The sequence below is a fragment of the Sinocyclocheilus anshuiensis genome, unplaced genomic scaffold (genome assembly GCF_001515605.1).
Source record: "Sinocyclocheilus anshuiensis isolate Anshui unplaced genomic scaffold, SAMN03320099.WGS_v1.1 scaffold999, whole genome shotgun sequence".
Classification (NCBI taxonomy): domain Eukaryota; kingdom Metazoa; phylum Chordata; class Actinopteri; order Cypriniformes; family Cyprinidae; genus Sinocyclocheilus; species Sinocyclocheilus anshuiensis.
In genome coordinates this window covers 648,406-660,798 of record NW_015544197.1, presented here as the reverse complement: position 1 = coordinate 660,798, position 12,393 = coordinate 648,406, and the positions used below count along the sequence as shown (strand labels likewise).

At 36.6% G+C, this 12,393-nt stretch overlaps 1 protein-coding gene across 4 annotated transcripts in view; it reads right to left on the bottom strand.

Moving 5' to 3' along the window:
• Positions 1-1,735: 1,735 nt before the first annotated feature.
• LOC107696769 (centrosomal protein of 63 kDa-like) overlaps positions 1,736-12,393 on the bottom strand; it is a 12,071-nt gene continuing 1,413 nt past the window's right edge. The window contains exons 4-13 of one of the 4 annotated variants that reach the window (XR_001635125.1): positions 8,949-9,140; positions 7,799-7,944; positions 7,496-7,642; positions 7,293-7,395; positions 6,956-7,153; positions 6,699-6,785; positions 5,366-5,556; positions 4,306-4,627; positions 3,379-3,589; positions 1,736-1,790 (exon numbers count right to left, since the gene is read on the bottom strand). Coding sequence is in view for 3 of the 4 variants with exons in the window: in XM_016497264.1 (XP_016352750.1) it covers positions 3,449-3,589; positions 4,306-4,627; positions 5,366-5,556; positions 6,699-6,785; positions 6,956-7,153; positions 7,293-7,395; positions 7,496-7,642; positions 7,799-7,944; positions 8,949-9,140 (1,527 nt within the window). In the remaining variant the exon portion in view is untranslated. Of the gene's footprint in view, positions 1,791-2,928; positions 3,590-4,305; positions 4,628-5,365; positions 5,557-6,698; positions 6,786-6,955; positions 7,154-7,292; positions 7,396-7,495; positions 7,643-7,798; positions 7,945-8,948; positions 9,141-12,393 lie in introns of those variants that run through there. The other 3 variants (XM_016497265.1, XM_016497264.1, XM_016497266.1) reach the window with 3 other exon arrangements.

Below are 12,393 nucleotides of genomic sequence, written 5' to 3'. Positions count from 1 at the left end.
AACTCAGTCTCAAGTTGCCATGATCCTTTTCATATCTGCGGTTACAATGCAACTCCAATTCCTGTGCGGACAGAAATGGCATTTCACTCTTTGTAGGAAGCTATTTATTACTCTATATGTATGGAATATGATGTATTTGTAAAGATACAACACCATTTAGGGTCACATTAGAAGCTCGGCTATGCAAGCAAGCTACATTCAGGAATGAGTTAAAGACATCACAGTTCTACGCACTTCAAGTGGAGATGCTGCAAGCACCTGGTCAGTGATGTTTGCCTATTTGCTTTGGCTATGGTTCTTCTACCATAGCGAAAGATTCTCTGGCATTACGCTGTGTGCATTTTAAAGGCCAGCCATGACTTCACCTCTGCAGTCACAAGCCTATGGTTACACCTCACATTTGCGCATGTTTGTCTGTTGGAAGTTTTGTAGTGGAATATTTTCTTGCTGAGGGTCAGGCCATGTTTGTGATACTTCTGCCTCTGAGGCCACATGACTTCAACTGATCTCATAACTTAGTGGGACATGCAATTGGTTGGAACATTCATGGCATCTCTATTTCATTGCTCAACAGAGCATTGTTTCATGCACACTGTTCTTCAGAACCATGAATAATGATGTTTGGTGAAATATGCTGCAGTAAAGGGATAGTTCAGCCAAAAGTCTATTCATTCTCATGTCGTTCCAAACCTGTATGCATTTTTCATTCTGTGGAACACAAAAGTGTTATTTTAGTGGAACTCATCGGGGTTTAAAGTTGTTTTAAAACCCACTGACTTTCATTGTATGGGCAAGAACATTCACCAAAACATCTTCTTTTGTGTCACGTAGAAGAAATAGTTACACAGGTTTGGAATGAAATGAGAATGAGCAAATAAGTCACATTTTTGGGTGACCTATGCCTTTAACACAATAACCTCCTGTGCTAACAAAGCTACAATTATTCAAATGAAATGTTAATGTTAAAAACAAAACTATTTCACACTTTAAAATGTCATTTGAGAAGAGAATGTGTGTTGTGTGCACTACTAGAGTGCGTTGTGGATGCTTGTTTACCTCAAGCCAGTTTCTGTGTGTGTGTTTGCAGTGCGACGGTGTCACTTTGGAAGTGGTCAATGGAAAAATGTTAGTGTTCATGTTATTTAAATAAGCGGATTGAACCACAAGTCACCTGGTGCCATGCACTATAACTGAAACATCCACTTCACATTGGATCAAAGCCACCATTATGGTATCGTGGTAAAGAATGAGAGATTAACAGGCCTGCCTGGCTACAAATGTCACTTTTAAAGTATTAAAAAAAAGTTACTTGCTAGGTCGTAATACTTCACTCATGGGCCTCCTACTGTATAAAAAAATTTAAATGTGCCTCCTACTGTTTTGACAAGTGACATTTTTGGTTGAGGTCCATTGTAAAACTGATTTTTTTTTAAATATTATTTTATCTGTTATACTTAAGGTGTCTTTACGTAATTACACAAATATGTACTGAGCAACATTAATTGCGTGTAATTATATATAATATACTGTTATTACTATATAAGTATACAAGTAATATTTATAACACTGTATTGTAAAAAAAATAAAGTGTTACTGTTTTATCTAATTGCTTGTAAAAAATATTCATTAGAAATGTACAGAAGAAAATCCGAGTGAGTAAATACATTAGGAATCGTGATTGCGCCCTCTATTGGGTTGTAAAGATAATATATAATTTACTCACCCTCGTGTCGTTCCAAACCTGTATGATCTGCAGAACGTTGAGGGTCCTTTGACTCCATTAACTTTCACTGTATGGACAACAACAACAAAAAAATAAGGGATTTTCAAAAAATATATATTTTGTGTGTGTGTGTGTGTGTTCCACAGAAAATTAATGTTTAGAAGATTTAGAAGAACATGAGGCTAAATGAGGTGTATGAGTAAAGTATGAGAGTTTTCCTTCTGGGGTGGGTGAACTATGCCTTTAGGTTTGAAGCTAGACTTTACAGGAGCTTTCCATCTTACAAAAGTCCATTCAGCAAAAAGAATAACACTCTGAATGTTCTGACCTTTTAAAGCAACTGTTTTAACTGTTCAAAACAAAATTATCAGGTGCATTCTTGGCCACAGTTCAACCATTCAAGCAAGTCAAGTGTTGAGTAATCTCTCAATTTGCCCTTAACTTTGTCCAGGGCCCCAAGATTCATAAGTTCCCAGCAAATCAAAAATGCTTTTCCTCTGCAAGCAAAAGAGTAAACGTCCACATTGCCAAATTCCTCAGTGCTGTTTGTTGAGCTCTGCAGGCCTGGTATCCAGGGTTACGGAATTCCGATCCCAAAACCGCTGGACCCGAGCCCGGCAAAACATATTTCCAGCACTTGCTAATCTGAAGAAGGGAAGAAGGAGCGAGAGAGAAAAAGAGACACATTCCAAAACAAATTCGATTTCGGATATTCCTATTCCCCCCATTTCTCAAAGCAAGTGAGCACATGTCTCCCACGCAGTATCACTCCTTTGGTGATATATGAGTCTGTGCTCAATAACAACCTTTGGCTATTTCCATTTGCTGGATGCCACATGGATGACATTAACATTCCATGAGCTTTCTCATGTTGAACGTGTGCGCTGTAGTTTGCGCTTGCATGCTGTAAACCGTCAGGCCTGGCACAATCTCTGCATTCTTGGGGTGAAACTCTAAATCATTACAGCGGGCTGTGATAGGCCACTAAACATAGGTGGAGACTTGAGAGAAAAAGCTTGTGTGTTTGACGTCAACTTTACATCTCCGCTGTGCAACACTGTTAAAGGATACGACCCCCGAGAATGTATCTGATCCCATCACATGTCCAAACAGCTTTTTCCCCGAAGCACAAAGTGACGAAGAAATAAAACCATTCACACAAACTCATCCACTCCCATAACAAATGTAGCTATGAAAACAAGCTCTTTTAATTCAACCCTTAAAACACACATTCTTCACGATCATGTCAGTAGGTTTACAAAAAAGATGTTTTATATATGTTAAGGCTACTATGTACATAAATATTGATTGCATAAGAAAGGAAAATGAGAAAAAGGCACAGCAAAACAGTACAGAATGTCTAAAGTGCTCAAAAAGATGATGACGGTAGATGCAAGAGACCATATGAAAGTTTAAAGTTCAAGGTACAGGGAATAGGGAGTGTATATGCGATCATTCCTTCACTAGAACAACAGACATGGAGGTATTCAGCACTTTTGGGACAAAAGTTGTTTGGCACTGCTTTGGTGTCATTTTTACTGCACTGATGTAACAAGAGTCTTGTCCAATCATCTTGCAGCATCTATGAATCCCGACTAGCAGCCAAAAAACATTCTTCTTCTCAAACAGAAATGGTCTTACTGATAGGTCATCACCTGTATACATCTCTGCAAGTTCAGATCAAGGCACTCAGTGGCCATTTTGGGGGCTGCCGTCCTTGCCCAATTATTTGGAGACGGTGTTGGCGTTTTCCTGCTTCATGCTCTGAATGTGAGCGTCCAGTCTCTGAAGCAGCTCCTGAGACCGCAGCGTTTCCTCCTCCAGAAACCGTGTAGTCACTGAGCCATTTGGAGATCCACTGGAGTTCTGGAGGAAGAGGGAGGAACTGAATGTTAAGGCTGTATGGGTCAATGGCAAATCGGAGTGTGCACAAAAAAGAAAAATCTTTTAAAAAATCTTCTATAAAACTTGTGCCAAGATCTTATAAATTAACTTTCTTTTTTCTTATTGTACTGAAAAATTTTTTACATTTTTAAAAAAGATTTTAAATATACTTCTCAAGGTAAACAAAAAAAAATTATAAAAAATAAAAATATATAATATATATATAATATATAGACACACATACTGTATAAGAATTATTAATTTAGAAATACTATTATGTTTTGGGAGTCGACCACATGTTTTACACCCTGAATTAACCCTGCCAAGTCATAAAGCCATTAAATTATCTCATATTTAAATTGACTTTCTGACCTCAACACAGTCATGAGTGTCTGCAGGTTTTTTTTATTTTTTATTTTTTGCACATGTTGGTTGCACCATGACAACTGATTGACTGATTTTGATTTTTTTTTTTTTTACAAGTTTATTTATTCAAATAATTTTCCTTAATAAAAAAAATAATGCAACTCAAAAAGCAACTCAAGGTTTTCTGTTCAGGAATTTGATTCTTAATATGGCTTTTTTCTTCATTATGATATCTATACAGTTGTATGCATGAGTAGCATTTTTTATATATTTTTGAATAAGTTCATAGATGGGGACATCATGTCCCACTGACCCATATCTCTATTACTGACCAAAGGCAGAAAGTTGTCTACCGAGCTGGAAGCTTGAGCTTCCTCTCCATTAACCGCTGCACTGAGAAGAGCTGCCATCCTGTGGGCTTTACGGCTTGAAGATGAAGATGAGGCAGACGATGCAGAAGAGTGGGCCGGGGATACAGCCATCCTGCTCTCTTGTGATTGGCCATCAGAGCGATGAGGGGAAGTTTGCGACAGGTTCTCAAGCTGTTTGAGGAGTGTCTGTATTTGGCCCTCGTAGTGCGAGGCTCTTTCCTGCATCCGAGTCTCCATGGCCTGCAGCTCCTCCTGGTGTCTGCGCTGTACATCCTCATCAGATCTGTGACAGCACATAACACAACTACATAATGCACTTATACAAACTACCATTCAAAAGAGTTTCGGTACAGTAAGATAAATAAATATTTTTATTCTGCAACAATGAAATAAATTTATCAAAAGCAACAGTAAAGACATTTATGTTACAAAAGATTTGCTGAAATGAGAATCCTAAAAAAAGTATCATGGCTTCCACAAAATTATTAAGCAGCACAACCATTTTAAACACCGATAATAAAAAATAAATGTTTCTTGATCAGCATGATTTCTAAAGGATCATGTGACACTGAAGACTGGAGTAATGGCTGCTGAAAATATAGCTTTGCCATTACAGGAATAAATTACATTTTAAAATATATTAAAAACAAAACAGTTATTTTAAATTGTAATAATATTTCACAAAATTACTGTTTTACTGTATTTTTAACTACCTTGGTACGTCAAAAACATCAAATAATCTTACTGACCCCAAACTTTTGAATGCTAATGAACATGCATTCATGTCACTTGTTGGCAAGGATACCTGAATTTTTTGTACAAAGAGTTCACATAGTCATTGTCATACTTCTCCTTACTTGATGAGTGATCAAGAAATAGTGCAAAATCATAAAAAAATTATTTTCCAAATCCTAAAATTTTCTGTTTATCCCAAATTATCGACGTGGTCTTAGACTTTTGGAGTTCTCTGACTGTATGTGTTAAGACGAGTGAACATTTTGTATGTGGAAATATCAGGTACCTGTTCTGAGCGTTCTTGTTCTGATTTTGTAGTAACGCTCTCTCGTACTTGTCCTGCCAGGTCTGGTTGTTGGCCTCCATGCGAGCTCGTAGCTCAGCAATTTCCAGCCTCAGATGCCTGTTCTCTTCCTCCAAACTGTTCAGAGATGACACGTAGCTGTCTCTAAGACTCGCCAGCTCTCCGTCACGCCTCTGACAGACAAACAAAGAGAAAAAGTGATCAACAAAGACGTGAAAAAGGCATGCAAAACAGAAATAAGAAATACAAATGAAAACAATCTGACTTGCATCATAAATTCATCCCTCAGTTTGTAAAAAGTAACAAAATCCATGGTTACGAGGCAAGGCACTGTTAAAAGTTAAAATACACAACCATCCAACTGTTTCAAATTACTAGCCACAAGACACAGTCAGACACAACTGGGTACAAACATTGTCCATGCAAAGTTATAAAGCATCTAATCACTCATGAACTCAGGGATTAAAGTGTTCCGTCGCTACGACAGATTTCCGTCAGTTCATAAACACTGAATGAATCAGCCGTTCCAACGAATCAATTGAATGAATGATTCAGTGATAAAATCAGTGACTTGCCGCCACGTGCCGGCGGATTTAGTTTAATTTTTAGCCTATAATTTCAGTTATTTAAATCATATTTATGTATTCTCCACATGAATTTATGAATTTAATTGCACTCATGCTACCTCTGAGCCTCATTAAACGTCTGAAAATGTACCTACAAGCCACTTTTGTGTTCTTCTGTGCCACCTCTGTAGTACAAATTAATTTATTAATACTAATTTCATATGATTGGTAACTTATTTGTCTTATTCTACATATTGTTTTAAAAAGAAATTTTAAAAAGATTATAAACACATTTTTGAATTTGACATAGATGAAAATTATGCCATTACAAATCATTCATTCAATTGATTCGTTCGAACGGCTGAATCATTCAGGAATGAAGCAAGTGACTGTCTTTATGAACTGACGGAAATCCGTCGTAGCGACGGAACACTTTAATCCCCGTGAATATTTCTATTAAATAACATACAGTTCTTGAAATTTCTGAAATCATGGAGTTTTAATGAATTATGGTTAATTAATTTAATGTATTGACACTTTCGGATTCTGTTAATGAAATAAGCTGTTTGAAAACAAGCCGAGTTTTCATTATAATACCAGAAATCATGGGGCCTTCGAGTCAAAAAGGTTGATACTGTTCAAATGATATTAATGCAGATGCTGTTAACAGAGCTTAATATAGCCCTGAACATTAGTTAAATGAACACAATAAAAGGAAAATAAAGGTTTACTGAGCAAAGGACGGAAACCTTAGGTGATCTTGACTCGACTCTCTCAAGAAGATCACTTAGATGCTGATTCTCAAGCTTTAGAGTTTCAAGCTGGACCTGTGTCACCTACAAAAACCAACATAACATCACAATCAGTTTATTCATGATATAAAAAAACAAGTACTTCTCAGCAAGCACAGGTTTCTTCTTATTGGGTGATAAATGGCAGGTTTTTGTTTTTGGTGCCTAATCTAATCTGCCTAATCTGGACAGGTTGCAAGTGTGTTTTGGTGAACCTTGAGTTCTGATGCCCGCCGCTCTGCTCGCTCCACTTCTGCCCGTAACTGTCGCTCAATACTGGAGGAGGAACCAGTGAGTGTGGCAATGGTGATGTCACGCTGATGAAGTTCGCTGGTTAACTGAGACACCTCCTTCCTTATTCCCTCCAACTCCCCACAACGAGTCTGTTCAGCCCTCTCAAGCTCTGCACGTAACTACAGACACAAAGAGTTAAATTTAACTAAATATGGTCATCAGTCATTTGTACATATATTTTCTCTCATAAATAAAGCTGCTCAACTGCACACTGATAATACCTCAAACTGTAAAAAATGTATTGCTTATTGTGCATACATATTTGATTTCAGCTGTACAGCAAGTGTGTTCCTCCTCCATCTGTTTCCACTCATTTTCTCGTCTTTTCATCTCTGCTTTATGCTTTCTCATGCTCTCCAACCTGACAAAACAAAATAGAGTTCAAGGTTTATATTCCAGAATAAGCTTTCTATTGTTAGTTGTTGCTGCTGTCATGAAGAGACTTTTGGAAAACGTCTCACTTGTCTCGAAGTCTGATGACCTCAGCTTTCAGGTGATTCTCACAAGTCTGGGAACTGTTCAACTTGGCTGTGACTTTCTCCAGCTCTTGTCTAAGGGAGGCCAAGTTTGGAGACGAACCGTGTGACGCTAAACATTCCTCTAGAGACCTATACAAAGAGATAAGTGATTTGTAAAGCATGGTTGCACACTGAGATTGATTGATACTTGATTGTTACTTTATGGACTGTCGTTAAATGATAAATCCTAAAATAATATTTCTGCGTATGTAAGCACAGAATATTGAAAGGCAGATAATAATATACCTAATTACTTGCTCTTTTGCTTGCAGAGTTTGGTTAAGTCGGGTCACTTCCCGCCGTAACTGCTGCTGCTGGATTCCTGTGCTACGTACAAACTGATCCTGAGCATCAAGTGTAGCCCTTAGCTCCTCTCGCTCTTCACTCAAAACCTGCAGAGAACAGCGTAGCCATTATTCAATCAATCACGTTTGATATAAAACAGCATTTTGTGCTTTGCTCAGCTATTAATGCTTCAGCTATTAAACCAGGGGCCAGTTGCATAAACATAGCCACTATGTTAAGACTGTGTCTTAAGCCCAACTAGCAGTTAGCCAAGAGATAATCAGTCTCACTTTTCTGACTGAAATTGGGCCAATCTACATTTTTGTAACTGACTTTAAATGACCAGTCTAGAAGAAAACCTTTTAAGACTAGTCTAAGCAGTTTATGCAACCGGCCCCAGTATCTAATGCTGCCTTAAAATCAAGTTGGAACAATAATATTATTGAACTGAGCTTTATGAGTTTTCAGAATATAAAAATGAAAAGCAAAATCATCATAAAATCATCAAAAAAGCGATCCATACAACTTGTGCACTATATTACTTATATAACTGAAGTCTGAATTTATATTTTGTGTGGGAAACATCCCAAAATTCAAGATTACCCAGTAATAACCTTTTCCTTCAAAGCATGTTTGAGCTTCCGTTGCCCATATTTGATGTGCTCTATGTATGTGATCAATGTTTATATGTGAATAAAAGCCTAAATTAAATATGTTCATCATATAAAGTGAACTTGCCTCTTCAGAAGACTTGCATTAAACTGCTTGATTCATATGGATCACAATTAAAATGTCTTTATGTGCTTTTTGAAACTTTACATTTTAGGTTTCATGAACTCTCAATGGATGAACAAAAATGATGAGAGAATATTACAAATATTTTGATTTGTGTTCTGAAATTAAACAAAAGTTTGGTTTTGTAAAAACATGAAAATTAATAAATAATGACAGAATTTTCATTTTTGGGTGAACTAACCCTTCAAACTTTTAAGAAGGAACTCCCCAGGAAGATATGAAGGCAACATATACCTCCTCTTCCTTTGGTTTTTCACGCCACACCACACACTAATGTCCATCTCTACCTCTACTATTCTTGTGGATCTGGATCTACCTGTCCCCGTACGTGAGCTGCAGCGGGGCAGCTGACCTGATGTTCCTTGATAGAGTCTCCCAGCTCATCCTGAAGCAGCCGAAGTCGCTCCAGTTCCAGTTCTTGAGTATGTAGGCTGTCCTGAGCCCTCTGCAGCTGAGAGCGCAGCCGCTGCAGTTCCGCCTGCTCCTGTGTCTGACCTACACCCGGAGTCTGACACGCAAAATTTCACACATACTAATATTACAATACAATACGCAGCTCATAACTCAATTGTAAAACTTGTACCAGCACCTTCAACCAAAACAACACCATATTAAAATATCATGCTTGATTCAGTTTTCAAACCTGGAATAAAACACTGTTAAAGGTGCAGTATGTAATATTGACAGCTAGTGGCTGAAATGGGTACTGCAGTCCAAAATCAAAATAGTGCCTCCTAAGGCTTATGATACACGGGGCAACTTTTTTTGAGCAATGTTGCCTGGGCACTTTCCTATTGAGAATGGGTAACAAATTTCTATATGGATACTTTAGATCAGTCGTGGGCCTCACCTGGTTGCCCGTTGACGGCAACATTAGCCAAAGTTGCCCGGCAACATTTCTCAAAAAAGTTGCCCAGTGTATCATCAGCCTTGACTCCACATTCCGACACAGAACACATTTCAAAGCTGAATAACTGACTGTAGATTTTTTTTTTTTTTGGAGAAACAAATGTGTGAACTTAACATGTTTCCTAAATATATGCAAACATATTATGGTATTTTTACGCTTTAGTACAGTCAGAAAATTACATACAGCACCATTAACCATATAAAGCCTACAGCGTCATATCTGATTTATAAGGCTTATAAATTGTCAACATGACCAAAACTTTGCAGAACAACCTGTTGTACACAATCTATTAATTAGTTTATACTTTTTAGCCTAAAAAAGGTTGTGGTACATGTGTCTTTTGGCTTTAATCTTTAATGATTTTTATAAAGTAAACTTAAGAATAACTTGTATTTTGTTAGTAATATTTCAATACAAACACTTACTGGACTGAAGCATCTTATGTTTACTAGATTATCCATACATCATTTTTTAGAAAAATCATGTTAAAATTTGATTATCAAATTTATAATACATCAGGCTTTTGAGACGTTTATTTGTACATCTCTCAGTCATTAGTGTATTGCATTATACTGTACATAAAACTACAGAGCTTTGCTCATAAAACTTAGCATTTAAATATGACCTTACTAAAACATATTATTAAAAAATATAGTGTGATAACTGATATTTACATGCATAGTAGTCTATCTTTGTGTCAGAACATTGTTTTTTTTTCTCTCAAATCTAGACACACTACAACACACAGCGATACAAGGAGTATGCATACTAAATATTCCAAGCTACAACATATTAAAAGCATAAATTCATTAACACCAGATATATAATGTCAAAGCAAACAGGTTTTCTTTGGGCTAAAATTCAGCCCATCTGGCCCACGTTTCCCCATAAATGTTTTGCTGGGTTAGGGCCATTAAACAAATAATAATAAATATTTTGAATATACTGCAAATGCATTTAACAATATTATTATTCCATTATATTGCAGGCTTTTAATTACCAAATTAATATGTTTCTTTACAGTTTATTAGAACTATTAAATTCTTTTTTTGTAGTTGCCCTATGAAAAGCTATACTGTAATTCATGAATCTAAAGTTAACCATAGCAGCCTACTAGTAAGATCATGAATCAGGCAAAACCCATGTTCCTCATTACCATGGTTTTACGGTTTCTATAACAACAACAACAAAAAATGTATAATAATAACAATAATGATAATAAACTAACAGGAAAAAATTTAGTTCACACTTTACTTTAAGGTGTCCTTGTTACAGTGTAATTATACATATAAGTACTGAGTAATATTAATTAAGTACATGTACTTAATATATGGTAAGGGTTAGGATTTTGGTTTGGCTTAGGGTTACTTGCATGTAATTATGCATAATTAATTGTTATTATAATAGTAAGTACATGTAACGTGTAACAAGGACACCTTAAATAAAGTGTTACCAAAATTAATTATTGTTTGTAATGAAAAACATCTTTAAAAGATGAAACTAAAACAAACTCTATAAAAGAGACGTTTTGCCCTTATAGTACCCAATATAATATTATATATATAATATAGTATAATATTAGTAGTTTATAATAATAAGTGACATTAATGATAAGGGTCACACTTTATTTTAAGGTGTCCTTGTTACAGTGCAATTGTACATATAAGTACTGAGTAATATTAATTAACTACATGTAGTTATGTAATTATGCATAATTAATTGTTATTATAATAGCAAGTACATGTAACGTGTAACAAGGACACCTTAAAATAAAGTGTTACCGTGATAATTACCATAATGCCATATTTCTACAGCTTTAGTAACTGTATGGTAAATAGGGGTGGTGCACTGTGGATTGATTGAAATGCTTGTATCAATACAATATGCTTGTTTCACATATAATGGTGTATGTAATGTGTCGTGAGTCGAATTCAAATATATCAAGCGATTGGTTATCAATTTAATAGAGGGGCGAGAGCGGCGCAAGCGTCGGGCTAGTTCGTCAGCGCTGCTCGGGAGACACCAGTCCGGTCCAGGCGACTAAAAATACCTGTAACTGTAGTTTAAACGAGTACAAAGACATTTTATCGTTCACAACTTTTTAAGAGAAATACTGCAGACACTTGAAAAGAATCAGTAATATGTGGGGTGGGTGGTGTTTTGGCGATCTGTCCACCGGTAAAGTTCGGTTGCTCCCATTGGCCAATCAATCTGCCGCCTTTCCACTGTCTCCGACATTTGGATACGATTGTCGCATTTCTCCTCCTAGCAGCAGTCGCACAGAACTTTCAAATTGGTTGTGAAGCAACCATCACCCTCGGCTTATCACCATGGTAAAATGAATGATTTTACTGAATATAATGAATGTATGAATATACCCACACAAAACAAATGACCTCCCAAATAAAAACACAGTAGGTTTTATGGGACTAATCAACGTACATAATGATTTAATAATTATAAAATAATTATTTCTGCCATAATTATTCTTTTCCATTCTCTGCCATTTTACAGAAATAGTGTTTACAGAATAAAGTTAAAGTGGAAAAATATAGGTAATGCTAACCTGACGCTTCTAGTTGATTAGAATACATTACATCTGGTCGGGCGGTCGCATACAGTCTAGCCGGTCTGTTGCTTGACGTTTGTCGGAGATAGTGGAAAGGTGGCTTTAGGCCTACTTTTCCTTTCCTCCACAACCAATCACGGGCATCCCACTGCTCAGGCCACCGACTAATCACTAGTGGACTTCAGTGCTCTGCCATGACGCTTTAAGCTTGACGTCGACTAGTCACTGGTCCTATAGAGGGCGCAACAGGATAAGAAATCTTTGAAGGACTTCCACATTTCA